Source organism: Engraulis encrasicolus, chromosome 11 (assembly GCF_034702125.1).
Source record: "Engraulis encrasicolus isolate BLACKSEA-1 chromosome 11, IST_EnEncr_1.0, whole genome shotgun sequence".
In the NCBI taxonomy this organism is placed as follows: Eukaryota; Metazoa; Chordata; class Actinopteri; order Clupeiformes; family Engraulidae; genus Engraulis; species Engraulis encrasicolus.
In genome coordinates, this window is record NC_085867.1 from 1,884,551 (window position 1) to 1,900,161 (window position 15,611).

The window sequence follows — 15,611 nt, forward strand, 5'->3', positions numbered from 1 at the left end:
GAAAGGAAAGGAATTCAGAGGTGACAGGTTTTGGGTTCTAACCTGACTCAGGGCATCTGGCTAGCTGTGTTTCGCCAAAACTACACACAACCAAAGATTCTTTTAATTCGAACATAACATCTCTTCATAAACACTGTCTCTGATGCAACCACACCTGAGGCTTGTGAAAGTCAGAATAACAAATGAGCCATTCAGGACCGCCAGGTGGGAGTTTCCATAGACGAGTGTTGTTCTCAACTGTGTCACAGGTCGTGTTCAATGTGAGTGGGCCAAGTGGCGCGTCAGCTAAGATGAGGACAGGTTGTTTACCCCATCACATGCAAGGATTATTGATAAGGAGCATCATTCGAAAATGTGCCAGTTGTGGGGGATAGCCCTTTCGAGATTTCACAAATACAGTTCAGAATTCTACATACACTGTATGTAAAGACCATCATTTTTGTCTCGTTGTCTGATTTTAAATCAGAAAATCAGAAAATGATTGTCTTTGCAAACAGTGAATGTAAACTTCTAGTTTCAAATGTAGACTATGTGCTCTAATGAGAAGCATGTCTGTGAAAACACTCAAACAAACCATTTTAATACCTTTTGTAACTTACAATAACCTTTGCTAACAATATGTGTCTTATGACAAACGAGTTGCAGGTTTACAATAATGCAATTCCCATTTAATGCCTCATCTACACCAGTAGACCACCTTGTGTGGTCATCAGAAAATCAAAAAAATCCTGAAAAGTCTTCATCATTCAGGTCTATCCAATCCTTACTTGACCTTCACAATGACCTCCTTCTTCTCCTCTTCCCCTTCCACAAACATGTAATGTGTGTGTGCATGTGACAGTGGGGGGTGCACACAGGTGAAAGAGTTCAGTGAGTATCGTCTGCAACAGACGCAAAGGGTCTTGACAGCCAGGTTGACAGGGTCTACCACTCCCCTTTTACTCTCCTAGGATCCTACTTCCACTTCCTCCTACCTGAGTAGTGCTTAAGTGGTCATATTTGCTCCTTACTGTCAGAACATTATGACAGTTCTGGCACATACAGTAGGTTTTAAAATGCTCTTAAGCTTCAATGTTACCTGTGATTTTGTGGTGTCTGTTGCTTGCTACAATGTCTCACACCAATGCAGGTCGACACCTATGGCCCCTGATCAAAACAGCTCGACAAGCAGTTTGAATGCATTCCCTCACACTCAAATAATCATGTTTCAAGCGTGACTTTGCCTGTTTGTTGTTTGGCTGCGTGCGTGCATGCGTGCGTCACTGTGTGTGTCAGTGTGTGTGTGTTTCAGTGTGTGTGTGTGTTTCAGTGTGTGTATGTGTGTGTGTGTTCAGTGTGTGTGTGTGTGTGTGTGTGTGTGTGTGTGTGTGTGTTTCAGTGTGTGTGTGTGTGTGTGTGTGTGTGTGTGTGTGTGTGTGTGTGTGTGTGTGTGTAAGTGCTCGTTCACCACATCAGGGCTAAGGGTTGGCCAGGACTCCAAAGGGCTCAGGCAGGGGAGGCAGGCAGGCAGGCAGGCAGGGGAGTCGCTGCATGTCTCACAGCAAAACACTTCACTCAGCCAGCCAGCCAGCCAGCCACGCTTCAGCCTTTTACATACAGAACTGAACCCAGCGCCTCAGAGCAACCCTGCCCTTCACATCACCACTTCAGGGAAACACAGGGCTGTTTCAAGGTGTTCAGGGGCCCTAGGCAAAGAGGGGACCCCCCCCCCCCTTCAACCCACCCAACCACCCTGTATTCTATTCAAACTATACATGGGTTTTTTTTTGTTTGTTTGTTTGTTTGTTTGTTTGGTTTCCCGTGGCTGTGTGACTGGCTGTGCACAACTCAAACCTCTGATTGTTGTCAAAAAAATGAGCTCACATAGTTAGTTGGCTGCCAGTATCTCGCCCCTCCTCACAACACCATGTTTATGAACCAAAAAAAATATATTGGACAGGAGCCACCTCAAGAGATTTTAATTGCAGCATAATCACACTTTTCAGTCATTGCATTTGGGGAGGCTTTGACTCATTTACAGTACAAACTTGCCATTGCTGTCATTTGAATGCCAGCCACATCACCAGTCACTACCAGGGCCCCCCCCCCCCCCCCCCCCCCCCCCCCCCCCCCCCCCCCCCCTCTATCTACCAGATAGGGTGCCCTAAGCAATTGCCTAGTTTGCATGCCTGGTTGTGATAGTGACAGGCACGGGAAAGCAGAAGCGCAGCACTAATGGCTGCAGTACTGACAGATACACAGTGCTCTCTAGTGGTGAGTCAGGGTGTTACACCCTTTCCACCCCACCAGCTCAGTGCTGAGGGGATTCCATAAGGAACTATTGCCCCCTCAATCCATTTCTGAGTTGCCATGCGTGACTGCTTCTGCATAAAGACGGATGACTTTGATGATTTTCTAGCTTCTAAAGTGTGACTTTTAAAAAAGACTGTTGTAGTGGTTATCAGTTTCAGTGTGTATTGTGGAAGTTCTTGATGCTTTTTTTCTACATTTCCTATGCGTGACTGTTCACAGCAGAATGGTATACAGCGATATCTTCAGCTCGCCTGAAGGCATGTCGATAATGAAGCCCTCTTTAGCCTTTGTTGTTTTATCCTCTACAAGTGTGGGTGTGTGATTGGTGGAGGTACAGGAAAAAATCACTATGGTACCGTACAAGTGGGATACGGGTCGGCTGGTGGCCGGCTCATACTGATAGCAGAGCTTCACCGTCTGTCTGCCACACTGAATTTCACCTTCACGTCAGTCTCGCAAACCTGCCTTTTACTCCGTTCCACAGGGCACAGGAATATCAAGATCCACCAAAAGGCAACACATGCATCAGCAGAATCAGCAGTCAAATTGGTTGCCAGTGTCGCAGGATCTTTAATATTTTTAGTAGCATAAGTCAGATGGTGCAACCACAGCTAATGTCACTGCTGCATGAATTAAATTAACATCCTTTTTGTTGGATTAGACAAAAAATATATTTATTTCATGTAAAAGAAATGAATGCACAATTACGTAATGCATCAACTTCACACAATAGCGACCATAGCCGTGTGGTTACTCTACCCTAACACTTGCTTCTAAAATGATCAATGACTGTTCAATTATCAAGCACTGGCTAATTACTCCTCCAATCAACCTGGCGGGGCGGAACGGAAGTCGAACCGGCAACCTTTGGGCTACAAGTCTGACGCCCTAACCGCGAACCCATGACTGCCCAAACATTAACATAGAATGGAAACCTCTGTGTGAAACGCCATATTCAAGCTTGGGTTGACAGGCTAGAGATGTGGAAGCTGCAAGAGAAAGAGTTTCCCAAGTTGCCAAACCCAGTTTTAATCCAGAATAGCTAATATCTGCTCTGAAGGCATCTACAGAGAAGTCCACATTTGGGATCCTGGAGGCCCGGTTGCTGACAGGTGGGCCAGCTTTATTACATTTCATTGCACTTGGCTGACGCTTTCATTTATTCAAAGCTACTTACAACTATTATTTTTCAGGGTATTGGTTACAGTCCCTGGAGCAATGTGGGGTTAGGTGCCTTGCTCAAGGGCACCTCAGCCATGGATGGAGGTGTAGGGAGAGGTCAGGGGGGGATTCGAACCGGCAACCCCTAGATTGAAAGACCAACTCTCTAACCACTAGGCTACGGCTGGCCAGCTCTGCTGACCTTCGCTACAGAGAGTAATCAAAGTGACCCATTCGTGTGACTCTTGGAAGTTTGAGCACAGGTGAGCACATCCAAAATGGAAATAGTGACTAGTGTGTGAGAGTGGTCTGCAGCACTGGGTACAAGCAAGATCTGACATGAGGTTGGAAATGTGCCTTGAAGTACTGACCTACAGCAGATTCATCTCATTCCATGGATAAAATAGGCTCAAGCCGTTCAGGATGAATGCAAGTAAATCACCAAAGACGTTTTTTCTCTCATCTTAACCTTTACAACACTTTCAAATGGCCACAGCGTCTTCAAATATTAACAAGCTTTCTGATAATGGTCAGACAAAGGGAAATATTGATAAGTTGACTCACAAAATACACTACGTATATGTAACTGGAACTGCCCCAGGGATGACTCCAGCCTGTTTGGTTGTACTGTGTGCTCCAAAAATGTGTCTGGCAGCAACACATTGTTAAGTAGTCACAGTGCAATCGGAGCACTACGCATCATCCCTCAGCTTGCAGGTGCATCACAGTGGGACAAACATCACTGGAAAGGAGAGGCTGGAGCACACTGCAGCTTAGTTTTTAAGACTTAATTATGTGCAAACACCGGACTGACATTTTGGTGTTGCTACACCTTCTTCATACTGTGTGTTTGTGTAGCGTAGTGTGCTATTGGTGTGGATTGGCACTGCCCTCACGATCCGATTCGATCACGATTCGGGAGGTAGCGATTCGATTCGATTCGATTCGATTCGATCTGATCCGATTCAATCCTACAATGCATTGCAATGCATTACATTTCTACTGAAATCAGAGCAACAATCTATTGGCCGTTTTCTATATCAGTCTGCATCAGTCTTGCAATGCTTTACAGTACTTAATTTGAAGTACTTTACTTAAGTATTTAATTTAACATTCATTTTCTCCCAAAATATCCACGGAAATAAAGTAAAAGCTTACAAAAATTGCAGCATCGATTCTGGAACTTGCCGTATTGAATTGGATCGTCCATGCCCCGCATTGGATCGGATCGACGAATCGATCATTGTGGACGCCACTGTAGTGTGCTCCAGCCTCTCCTTTCTGTTCTCCCTGTTGTTTGTGTGACTTCTTAAAAAAAAACTCCTGCACACTGACCATTTCGCTGTTCTTTCTTTAATAACTACGTTTCGGTACTAGACCTTCATCAGATTGCCTGATGAAGGTCTAGTACCGAAACGTCGTTTATTAAAGAAAGAACAGCGAAATGGTCAGTGTGCGGGAATTTTTTTAAGTTGTTGCTGAGTGACCCATGGGCCATCTCCGACGCACCTGCCAGCTGAGGTGTGCGAAAAAAAATCGAAGTTTAACGTGTTAGTGTGACTTTACTTACCACGCCGGTGGGAACGGCGGCCACCGTGCAGTAGAGGATGAGTGGTGGGATGAAGCTCGTGTCCTCGTGGCCAGGGTAGGGCTTCAGCAGCTCAGCGTCGTTGCAGAAGAAGCCCTGGATGTGGATGCCGAACGTGTCCGTGCACTCAAAGTAGTAGGCCAGCAGCACCGTCCCAGCCATGATGACCAACTGGAAAGAAGAGAGAAGCAGACTTTAGAACAGGGGCAATGCCGGGGTGGCCATTATAACTATCGGGACATTTCCCGGCCCAAAATTTGGGTGTGGCCCGTTGGACCATGAGGAAATATTTTTAAATTCAGTATTTTTCTCACTTGGGTTATTCTAAATGCAATGATCACTTGTAGTCTGCATAAATATTCACCATGACAGCGCAGCCACCGGCAGCACCACAGCATAGCCTATTATATTAAGGTGCAACCATCTAGGCGCCAAAGAGTCCCTGGGGAGGCGCGGCGAAATGCGCGAAGAAAGGTGCACTTTCTGTAAATCTGCGTGTAGCCTAATAATAGCCAAATTAAATGCATCCCTTTCTACTACCTCAACCACAACAGAAGTCAGCAAAAATGAGGAGTCAGAAACGTATAGGAACAGGACATTGTATGGGTTATAATTCAACTCATCTGTACATTCTTAAAATAATATTTTAAGTTCGTGGCAATTGGCGTTATTTGGAAGCGACTTGAGAGCCCAGACATGGCGCGAGCACTGGAGAACCACCGTGGCGTGTGCTTAACCCGATTTGTATTCTTGAAGAACAGCAAACGAGCGATTAAAAGGGGAAAGAGAGCGAGCGAGAGAGAGAGACGAAATGATGAAGTAGGTTAAAGCGCAGGTAGGATTAAAGAAAGCAAAGGTGAAGTGACAGCTCATGCCATTAGACCTACTCCCTCCCAAGCATTGCATGGAATGCCTCGCGATAAACAATCTGAATGGTTTGTCTTTTGAAAGCTTCATTTAGTTTGCAAACGTCAGAGGGAATTAGGATGTAGGCCTACTTGACGCAACTCACAATCAGCTCCACAAGTTTTGAATCAATAATGGCCATATTTAGTAGCGTGACAGCAGCGCGCAGGTGAATAGGCTCAATAAGAAGTCCACAAGTAACACAAGTAGTAGGATGAGGATCAACGACAATCTTGGCATGCATGTTTGCAAATGAAATGTGAATAAAACGTTTGGTGATGTGACAGTTGCGACGAGAATGTGAGAGGGGGGATAAATTGATATATCTCAGCGGGCGTTACTACTAACTTCACGGCTCTGTGTGCGTCCAAGAATACGCTCAAGCAAGGCTACAGATGCAAGGTGACTTCTTGATGCTATCGGTCTTTTGTAGGCAACCCGACATCGAACAGCTTTGCGCATCAAAGGCGTCATTGTTTTTTCCCAAGTCAACAGTATTTGTCAACTGTTCTTGGCAACGAAGCAATGATTTGGATAGGCCTTCTGTTCATATTACTGTAAAAGTAGCATTCATTAAAATGGCCACATTATGGGTAGCCTATTTTAAAAGAAATACAATTTAATAAGAAAAAAACATGTATTGGGGATATCAATTGTTATTGAATCTGAAATTAATTTTGCATCCCTGAACAAGACTGGTTTAAGTAAGGACAAGACATAGCCTACATGTGGGCCTAACACCACGGGACTATTGCACTAGTACCATGCATGTGGAGCATCAGACAAACAGAACATGGAGCCTGACTCCACAGTAAACCACACTCACATCCACAGATACATGCAACTTGAGAACTTTTTGTGATGGCAAATGCAGTTTGATCGGTCAAATAACTCATGTTCAAATACAAATATAGCTTTTCTTTTTTGTTGTCATAGCCTATTTGTTTCAATTTGAATTAGCCTACACTTTGTAAAGTTAAAGTTTTCTGTTAACTTGACAACATACTCTACTTTAACATGAGTCCAATAAAATGCATTGTGAGCGATTTTCCATATCAAAGTGGCCTAGATGTGAATTAAAATCCCGGCCTGAATACAGGGCCCACTCCGGGCCTGAACAGGGGTACCGTACGGAATCTATGACTGTCGTTATCGAGCCCCTGACCGAAATTTAATATTAAGCAGTTTCACATGAAATATGACATTTTTATTCAAAGAAATTATACAAATTATATTTGCAATACAATGAAGTTATATTTTCAGGCGACCTAGGGAAGGTGGGGTCTGTTGAAAAGGTGGCCGCCTTCACAGGGAAATCCTGGCCAGTGTGCATAGTACGGCCCTTGGAGGACTTAATAAAACTTGAAGTGGCCCCTCGAATGAAAAAGGTTTGCCACCACCGCTTTAGAAGGTTGACACTTTTGTGACATTAGAGGTTCGGCAGTAGCTACAGAACACCCTGCAAAGGGTTCAATCTCTGATAAGTCCAAGATGCCCTCGACATGGAATTGCCATCACGTTTTTAGTTCCATGAGCAGGATGTTGGTTGAAAGTCTAACTTCTGTCTTAGCACAGTTGGCTCGTCACCAAGTGCTTTGAGTGATGAGGTACTGTAAGTATATGGAAAGACGATATCAAATATCAATTTAGTTTGACTATTTTTGTAGGCTCATATGAGGTGTCCATGGGCAACTAGACTTTGGTACTTTTGCAAAATTCTGAGGAAAACTGTGCTCTTACCCTGCTAATTAAACCTTCACACTTCACTTTACTGGTGTGACGTGCAATTAATTAAGATTTGCCAACAGGCTGGTCCACTTAAGCCATGAAACTTCCCACACTAAAATGACAGATGTTTCCATTATTTTGTCGAACCCCTGTATATGCATGTCTGCAGCTGCTGTGTACAAGATCACAAACACGACGGCACGGGCATTAGAGCTAACAGGCTACGTGTCTTAATTTTTGGTGTGTGTGTGCACGGCACGCGTGTTTGTAATAATCATCCACAGGATGGCAGATGCAGGACAACGCGTGTTTGTAATAATCATCCACAGGATGGCAGATGCAGGACAACGCGGCAGAAGATTAGCTTGTGCAGCAGAGTGTGTAATGTGACTTTTCCAGCAGAGCGGCGGCGGCATCCATCTCTTCCCAATGACCTGGCATGAGGAGGAGAGGAGAGGAGAGGAGAGGAGAGGAGAGGAGAGAAGAGGAGAGGAGAGGAGAGGAGAGGAGAGGAGAAGAGAGGAGAGGAGAGGAGAGGAGAGGAGAGGAGAGGAGAAGAGAGGAGAGGAGAAGAGGAGAGGAGAGGAGAGGAGAATCCATCTCTTCCCAATGACCTGGCTTCCTCTTCCACACTCTGAGTGTGTTCCAAGATGCGCACTCCTGTCCTCCACTTGTGCTTGTGGCCTCGCCCAGCCTTCATGGAGAAAACTAATTAAGTTTCCCAGCTGTCAGTCTAGCCACAACAACTTTTGGGGGACTGCTTTTCATTCACCATCCCAATTGCAAATGAGAAAATGAGTTGTGCGTTTGGCAAGATACTGAATTAATTTTCCGTCATCAGGAGGTCACAAGCAGGCAAGTGAGCAAGGAAGGACGGAAGTGAGGAGTGAGAAGGACTGGCTTGAGGAGGAGAGGAGAGGAGAAGAGCATCCATCTCTTCCCAATGACCTGGCTTTCTCCCTCTTCCACACCCTCAGTGTCTTGCCACCACACACATACACACACACGCACGCACGCACGCACGCACGCGCACACGCACGCACGCACACACACACACGACCCTGCCGCCCGCCCATGCACTGCACTGCTCTCTCCCAGTAGCTGCTATATTCACTACTGCACAGATATTTCATTTGCCACAATATAGTACACACAAATAACCTCCCCAATACATCACACACACACACACACCACAATAGAGTACACACAAATAACCTCCACAATACATGACACACACACCACAATATAGTACACACAAATAACCTCCCAATACATGACACGCACGCGCACACGCACACACTATATACACACTTACAACCTCCCCACACAAAACACTCACAAATCTATTACCCTACGAACAATGCATACGCACGCGCACACGCACACGCACACGCACACACACACACACACATACAAATCTATTATCCTCCGTACAATACACACCAAGTCACACATTTCACAGATGGACCTTGGCCCCATGCTCATTTTGCTTTCTGCTATTGCTCATTTTCCCCCTCGCTCAATCATGTGCGCAAGCACACACACACACACGCACAACCATACATGCACGTGCACACACAGACACGGACACACACAGACACACAAACATACATGCACATGCACACACAGACACGGACACACACGGACACACAAACATACACGCACGCACGCACAAACATACATGCACGTGCACACACACACACACGGACACACGGGCACACACACGGGCACACACACGGGCACACAAACATACATGCATGCATGCACACACGCACACACGCTTGCACACACACACGCGCACAACGTTACACCAAAGCATGTGTGTGTGCATAAGCAAGCACACGTTAACGCACACTCCCTCTGTCAGAAATAGCTTGCAGTCATTGTGAGGATCTTTTTTTTGGGAGGCTGAGTCAGATAATGAGTGTCTCCATCTGGGCTGCTCGGGGCTCTCGCCACTAAAACGCTGCCTTGCATAACCAACTCCACTCTGCCTCTACCTCCCTCTGCAGCTCCATACTCCCTCTTTTCTACCCTTTTTTTTTTACAGCGTTTTCTCTCTATCTGCCCCTCTCTCTCTCCCTCCAACCCCTTTCTCCACAGCGCTCTCTCTCTCTCGGTTCCTCTCCCTCCCTCTCCGACCCCTTTCTCCACAGCGCTCTCTCTCCCTCTCTCTCTCCATCTCTCCGTTCCTCTCCCTCTCCAACCCCTTTCTACAGCTCTCTCTCCCTATTTCTACCCTTTTATTTACAGCATTAACCAAGTCCACTCTGCCTCTACCTCTCTCTGCATCTCAATACTCCCTCTTTTCTACCCTTTTGTTTTTACAGCGTTTTCTCTCCATCGGTCTCTGTTCCTCTCCCTCTCTCTCCAACCCCTTTCTAGAGCGCTCCCTCTCCCTCTTTCTCTCCATCTCTCTCCCTCTCGGCACACTCTCTCCCCATCCAATTATTCTCTCACTCACATTATTCTACAAAGATAACCAATACTCTCCATTCTTCTAGCCCCTCCTCTTTTACATCACCAACACCATCCCCTTCTGTACATACACAGCTATGTTTACATGATGTTTTTAATTTCGAATTTATAGTTCAAAATGAACTATTTCTGTCGAGTTTACTTTGATCTTTCCTTTAATTCCGAATTGTAGTAGAGGTGTTTACATGACGTTTTCAAAGCGGAATTACTCTTTATTCAGAATTAAATGAAGTTAATTTGGAATTAAAAACCGTAGTCAACCAATGCACTGCGTTCTCTCAGCTCCTCGTCTCACACAGTTCACAGTTCACCTAATGCCCTCAACCCCCCCCCCCCCCCCCCATATCACCAATATTTGTTTCTTCTGGTAGTTAAGGGGCGGTGGTCATTCCATACCTGTGGGCAACCTCAAGCCCTCAAGTGAAGATTGTAGTGGTAGTAATAATGAAATAGTAATGTAAAGCAGTAGAGTTATGTACAGTTACTTAATGTATCTTTCATCTTTTACTCTAATAACTTAATGGCTATGTAGTAGTAGAGTAATAGATATTACGCCATCTCTCTCTCTCCATTTCCCCGGGAGAGCTGACTACACACTTTCTTTTCCAAAATGATTTACAGTTGAAATTGGCCATGTTAGAGTCCCTGGATAAATGAGGCCTTGCTCAAGGCAGTTCAGCCATGGCTTAAGGTGCTGGACAATGTGGGATACAAACCTACAACCCTCTTGATTTAAAGATCAACTTCCTCCCGTCCCTACCCAATGAGCCACTACCGTCCAGCCAAACACGTCCTCCCCTCATGTGGTGTAGAAAAGTAGTGTCTACAAGAAACTGCACATTCATGCATTCACACACTTACAAACACCTGTAGACTTCGATTCATTAGGTTTGATGAGTAGTGGTAAAATAAGCACAAATGAATGGATGCCATGAATGAAGCTTTTTTACAGACAAGTGCGCGCACAAGCACAAACACACACACGCACACGCACACACACCAGCTGCTACTCCCATTTTAGCACCATGGGCCCTGAGGGACTCAACTCTTTTCACCTATGCTTAGGCCTACACCTGAGGGACTGTTCTCAACTGTGCTGCACTTCCAGCAGAGCGAGTTTCAGATCTGGAGAATTTAACTTTATTAGCAGGCAGAACGTACACAGAAGATAAATTGTAATATGGAACCATATGGCTTTCACGAAATGCATTTCTTAAAATATATTTTTATATGTTCACATGTGACAAGTATACAAATGAGTATGGTATAAAAAGAAAGGTCATTACTTAAACAAGTCTCCATGGACCCTTGGGGCCTGAAAAACACAAAGGCGGGGGGCCTCAATGGATGTTGCTAAATTTGACTTAAAGGGTTTATGAAACGAAAATAAACGGTCATTCCCATTAAAGCCTTGTTTTTTCTGATAGCATCGATGAGACTTTGAACCCAATCATCCTGGAGGAACTTGTGAAAATGGCAACTCAAAGTGTGAATTCTGTGAAATTTGGTTTGACTAATGAGCTGGGCTGTGACATCAAAGAGGAGAGTCCCTGGTTTGCTAGTATGGCAATCTGAGAAAACAACACACATTTGATGGACCCACATCTTATAAAGGAACCAACATTCTGATACAAACATCAGCGTGTCGAAAAACCACACATCCAACCTCATGAGAAAAAAAAAAACAGCTGCACAAATCTATTTCAGAGGCACTGATACATCTGCAGAAAGTGACATGTCTGACAGGCGAAGTGGCGATTGTTGACATAGCCTGACAGTTCTTATGTTTATGGTTACGGTTGCTAAGGGCGCTTTGCCATGACCCAAAGATGACCTGGAGTGTGTATTTGTTGACAAATGGGGGGCATTTTGATTCAATTGCGCGATATAGTGTGATTGAAATGCATGTAGGCTACATGCAAAAATATCATCAACTAGAGAAAAAACTGAGGTATTAGGCGGTTGGAAAAACACCCTATATAGCCTGAGTCCTCAGCATATTTTTAGCGTTTATCATTATTATTTTTTGTGCTCAAAGTCACAGGCGTCGTGTGTCCCTCAGCCTGACTCTGAGGACGAGGTGTGTCCAAACGTCAGCCACACGTGCACCACAATAGTAAAAACAAACAATCAACGCTTCAAAGTAGGCCTACGCTATGTGCATCTCCGTTTATTCGCTAAGCAGTAGCAGGACTTTTTCTAGAATTTTTTGGCATGAGGGAGCATCATGGCAGGTTACAGGGGGTGAAGAGGGGTGTTTCCCCCCCCATGAATGAGAAATTTATTAGGGGCGCTCAAATATATATATATAAAAATAAAAGTATGAGGGTGCACCCACGGAGGTATGAGGGTGGAGCGCCCCTATTTCCCCGTTCAGAAAAAGCCCTGAGTAGCCCAGTCTGTGAGTTGGCTGTCCTCGACCGAGAGCACCACGCTGATGCGCGGATATCCTCCCAAAACCAATTTATTGACCAGTTGAATGGCAATCAACAAAAAGTGCATATTCCGAGAGCATTCGCATCGGTTTGGCATGTAATGTGCATTACCCTTTCCTGAAAACAACATACAAAGCAGATGGACAAGGTAAAACGAGTAGCCTAAAGCAAAGCAGTGCACTCACCTGTCTTCGTGCCCGAGCAGTTACAGGGGCAGTTTCAGTCTGCACGCCGGCGATGTCAATTGTTGGAACTGCTTGAGGCAATAGCATTCTCTTCAGTCCAACCATGCCCGCGACCTCCACATTTGTGGTGAAGCACAAGGGGTGGAAATGTGCAGAGCACAACAGTGACCACGAGCTTGCTTCAAAACCACGCATTGGATCCACAGAGCCCTAGCTTGATTTAGCCTTCTCCTTGTCGGCCACAGTTCCATCATTCTTCACAGAAGGGAACTTGTGCAAAGATATTCCTTCTGTCAAGTAGCCATTTTTGCAGCTGGCACCGTTCGGCCCTCCAGCAACACACTGCTTGACACTGCGCTTTGTTTTGGTACTAGCCGCCATTGATCTGAACAAGGTGGAATGAGGTGAACTCACCCCTTCTATGTCACGCATATCATTTGCATAAAATTTGCATGTCACGAAAAAAACACTTTTTGGGAACGTTTTAACATGACTTTTAGGACAAAATATCACCCAGACAATATCCCATTTTATTCACAAGGCTTAGAACTTTCAGAATCTGTCCTGGAAATGGTCAAATTCCTTTACTTTATATTCGTTTCATAAACCCTTTAAATGAGAGTGCAAATAGAGTCTAGTGCTTCAGGGCCCCCTTGACTTTTGGGCCCCTGGGCTTGGGCCCAGCAGGCCTGTAATCTGCCCCTACTCCCCTAGCCTCGCGATGCCATCCTCTGTACTCCACCCAAAGATTTTGGCTCTGCACATCGTCTGGCAAAAGCCTCGAGCTCGGTTCTCTCAGTGTTTAGCCAATCAGCAAACAGTTGAGAGTGATGACGCGGAACTCACCCGCGAGCTCCGTTACTGATTGGTTAAGGTAACTATATTCACACTTTCGTTTTGTTATTTGTTTGCTTTTGCGACGCTATATCGTAACAGGCATGCTAATAAAGCACAATATGGGTTTTAATTTGAGTTTGGAGCTCCAATTAATTTAAATGATAAATGATCAGACCATCTCCCATCGTCCACGGAGACGGATTCAACGGAGTCGGAGACGGAGTCAACAGTCGGCTTTTCGCCCAGGCTACTGCTCCCCAAGAGTACTCCATTTAAACTGAACAGCCTCAGGTACTTCTTTACAGAATTTTGTATTGAGGCAATACCCCCAGCCCTAATACACTCTAATATGTCTGCGTTTAGTCTGCAGTAGGAACACGTCTTCATATTAAAACTCTGAGAGAGAAGAGAAGAGAAGACAGGTTATGACTTCATCCTCGCTCTCTTCATCTTTGGCATGGCAGACATGGAGGCAAGCTGCTTGGCATTCACACTCCGTCTCTCTCGCTCTCGCTCTCGCTCGCGCTCGGCACGCACGCACACGCACACGCACACGCGCACGCGCACGCGCACACACACACGCACACACACACACACACACACACACACACACACACACTCTTCCTCTCTCTCTCTCTTTCCCTCTCTTTCTCTCACTTACACTCCTCCTTTCTCTCTCTCTCCCTCTCCCTCTCTCTCCATCCCGTCTCCTTCCCTGTGAGTGAGCCCTGAGCTGGCTGTCATAGTGATGTGTCAGTGTTCTCCACTGTCCCTGCTGCCCATTAGCTGTCTAAAATCGAGGTCAGCCGCCAGACATAGTGGAGCGGAGGGGAGGGGGTGCAGTGCAGGGCACAGCATGGGAAGCCAAACTCTGAGAAATTTTGCAAGGAATGGCTTTGCTGCCACCTCTTAAGGGGGATTCATACTTGGCGTGACTGGTGTAAGTCTCCTTCATACTTCACTCGCGACCTCACTCGCGACCTCAATCGCGCCATCACGTGACCCAAAATGACGTCACACGCCGTGGCGCGAGCTGCCGTGTCGCGACGTCGTGCACCCCACATTTTTTGTAACATGTCGTGCGCCACCAGCGACCATGCAGGTAGGCAGACAAAGCAGGAGTTGCGAAGAGAGGCTACAACTACTGTAGGCTACTACAGAATGGATCCTGCACCATTTTAAGGATAATAAAATGTCATAGAGAGTTATTTTATCTTCTCTCTTAAATGTTGTTCAGTGAAACAATTGTTTACTTTGTTCAGAAGCACGTTGTGTTCGGCGATATATTTAAAAATTCTGCCGCCAGAACAATGCTCTCACATGGTCTTGGAATGATCTGGCAATGTAGGCTACAACAAAAAATATATGTTTCAATGTGGTAAGTCACAAGTCAGACGTTCAGTAGCCCTACAGCAGCCGTGTTTGGCTTTCTATTTTATGCATCCGTAGAACTCACGCTGCGAGTTGCGAAAGAAACTGCCGTTTCTCTCATGAACAGCAGAGGGCACTTCCGACAATGCGAGCGAAAGCCTTCTGAAGTATGAATAGTCTGTCGCAAGTGATGACGTCATTAATGGTTCTCGCGCCACACGCGACAAAATGCGCACGTGAAGTATGCAGAGGGCTCTGCATACTTCACGTGCGCATTTTGTCGCGTGTGGCGCGAGAACCATTAATGACGTCATCACTTGCGACAGACTATTCATACAGGGAGTATGTAGCTAAGGTAGTGAAAGTCAATGGATCACTGTAGCATGTAGCATGCTACACCGATGCATTGACTTTCACTAGCTTAGCGACATGCGCCCTCTTTTAACTTGTCTTAAAGCAAGACAACGGCTTACATGAAAAATGAGCCACTACATCACCTTTATAAACCCTGGGCAACGATTTTAAATGTATTAAGTCCCAAAATAGTGGCATACCCCTTTAAGAGAGACAATGATGCCTGTAACAACATTTTCATTCATCCAATATCTGTTATTTCGACCCCACCAGCCA

At 45.6% G+C, this 15,611-nt stretch overlaps 1 protein-coding gene across 2 annotated transcripts in view; it reads right to left on the reverse strand.

The window, feature by feature from the left end:
• The window catches only part of plppr1 (phospholipid phosphatase related 1), an 83,047-nt gene that overhangs the window by 18,510 nt on the left and 48,926 nt on the right, over positions 1–15,611 (reverse strand). For both annotated transcript variants that reach the window (XM_063209789.1, XM_063209790.1), the window contains exon 3: positions 5,024–5,212. In XM_063209789.1, coding sequence (XP_063065859.1) covers positions 5,024–5,212 — 189 coding nt within the window. The remainder of the gene's footprint in view (positions 1–5,023; positions 5,213–15,611) is intronic.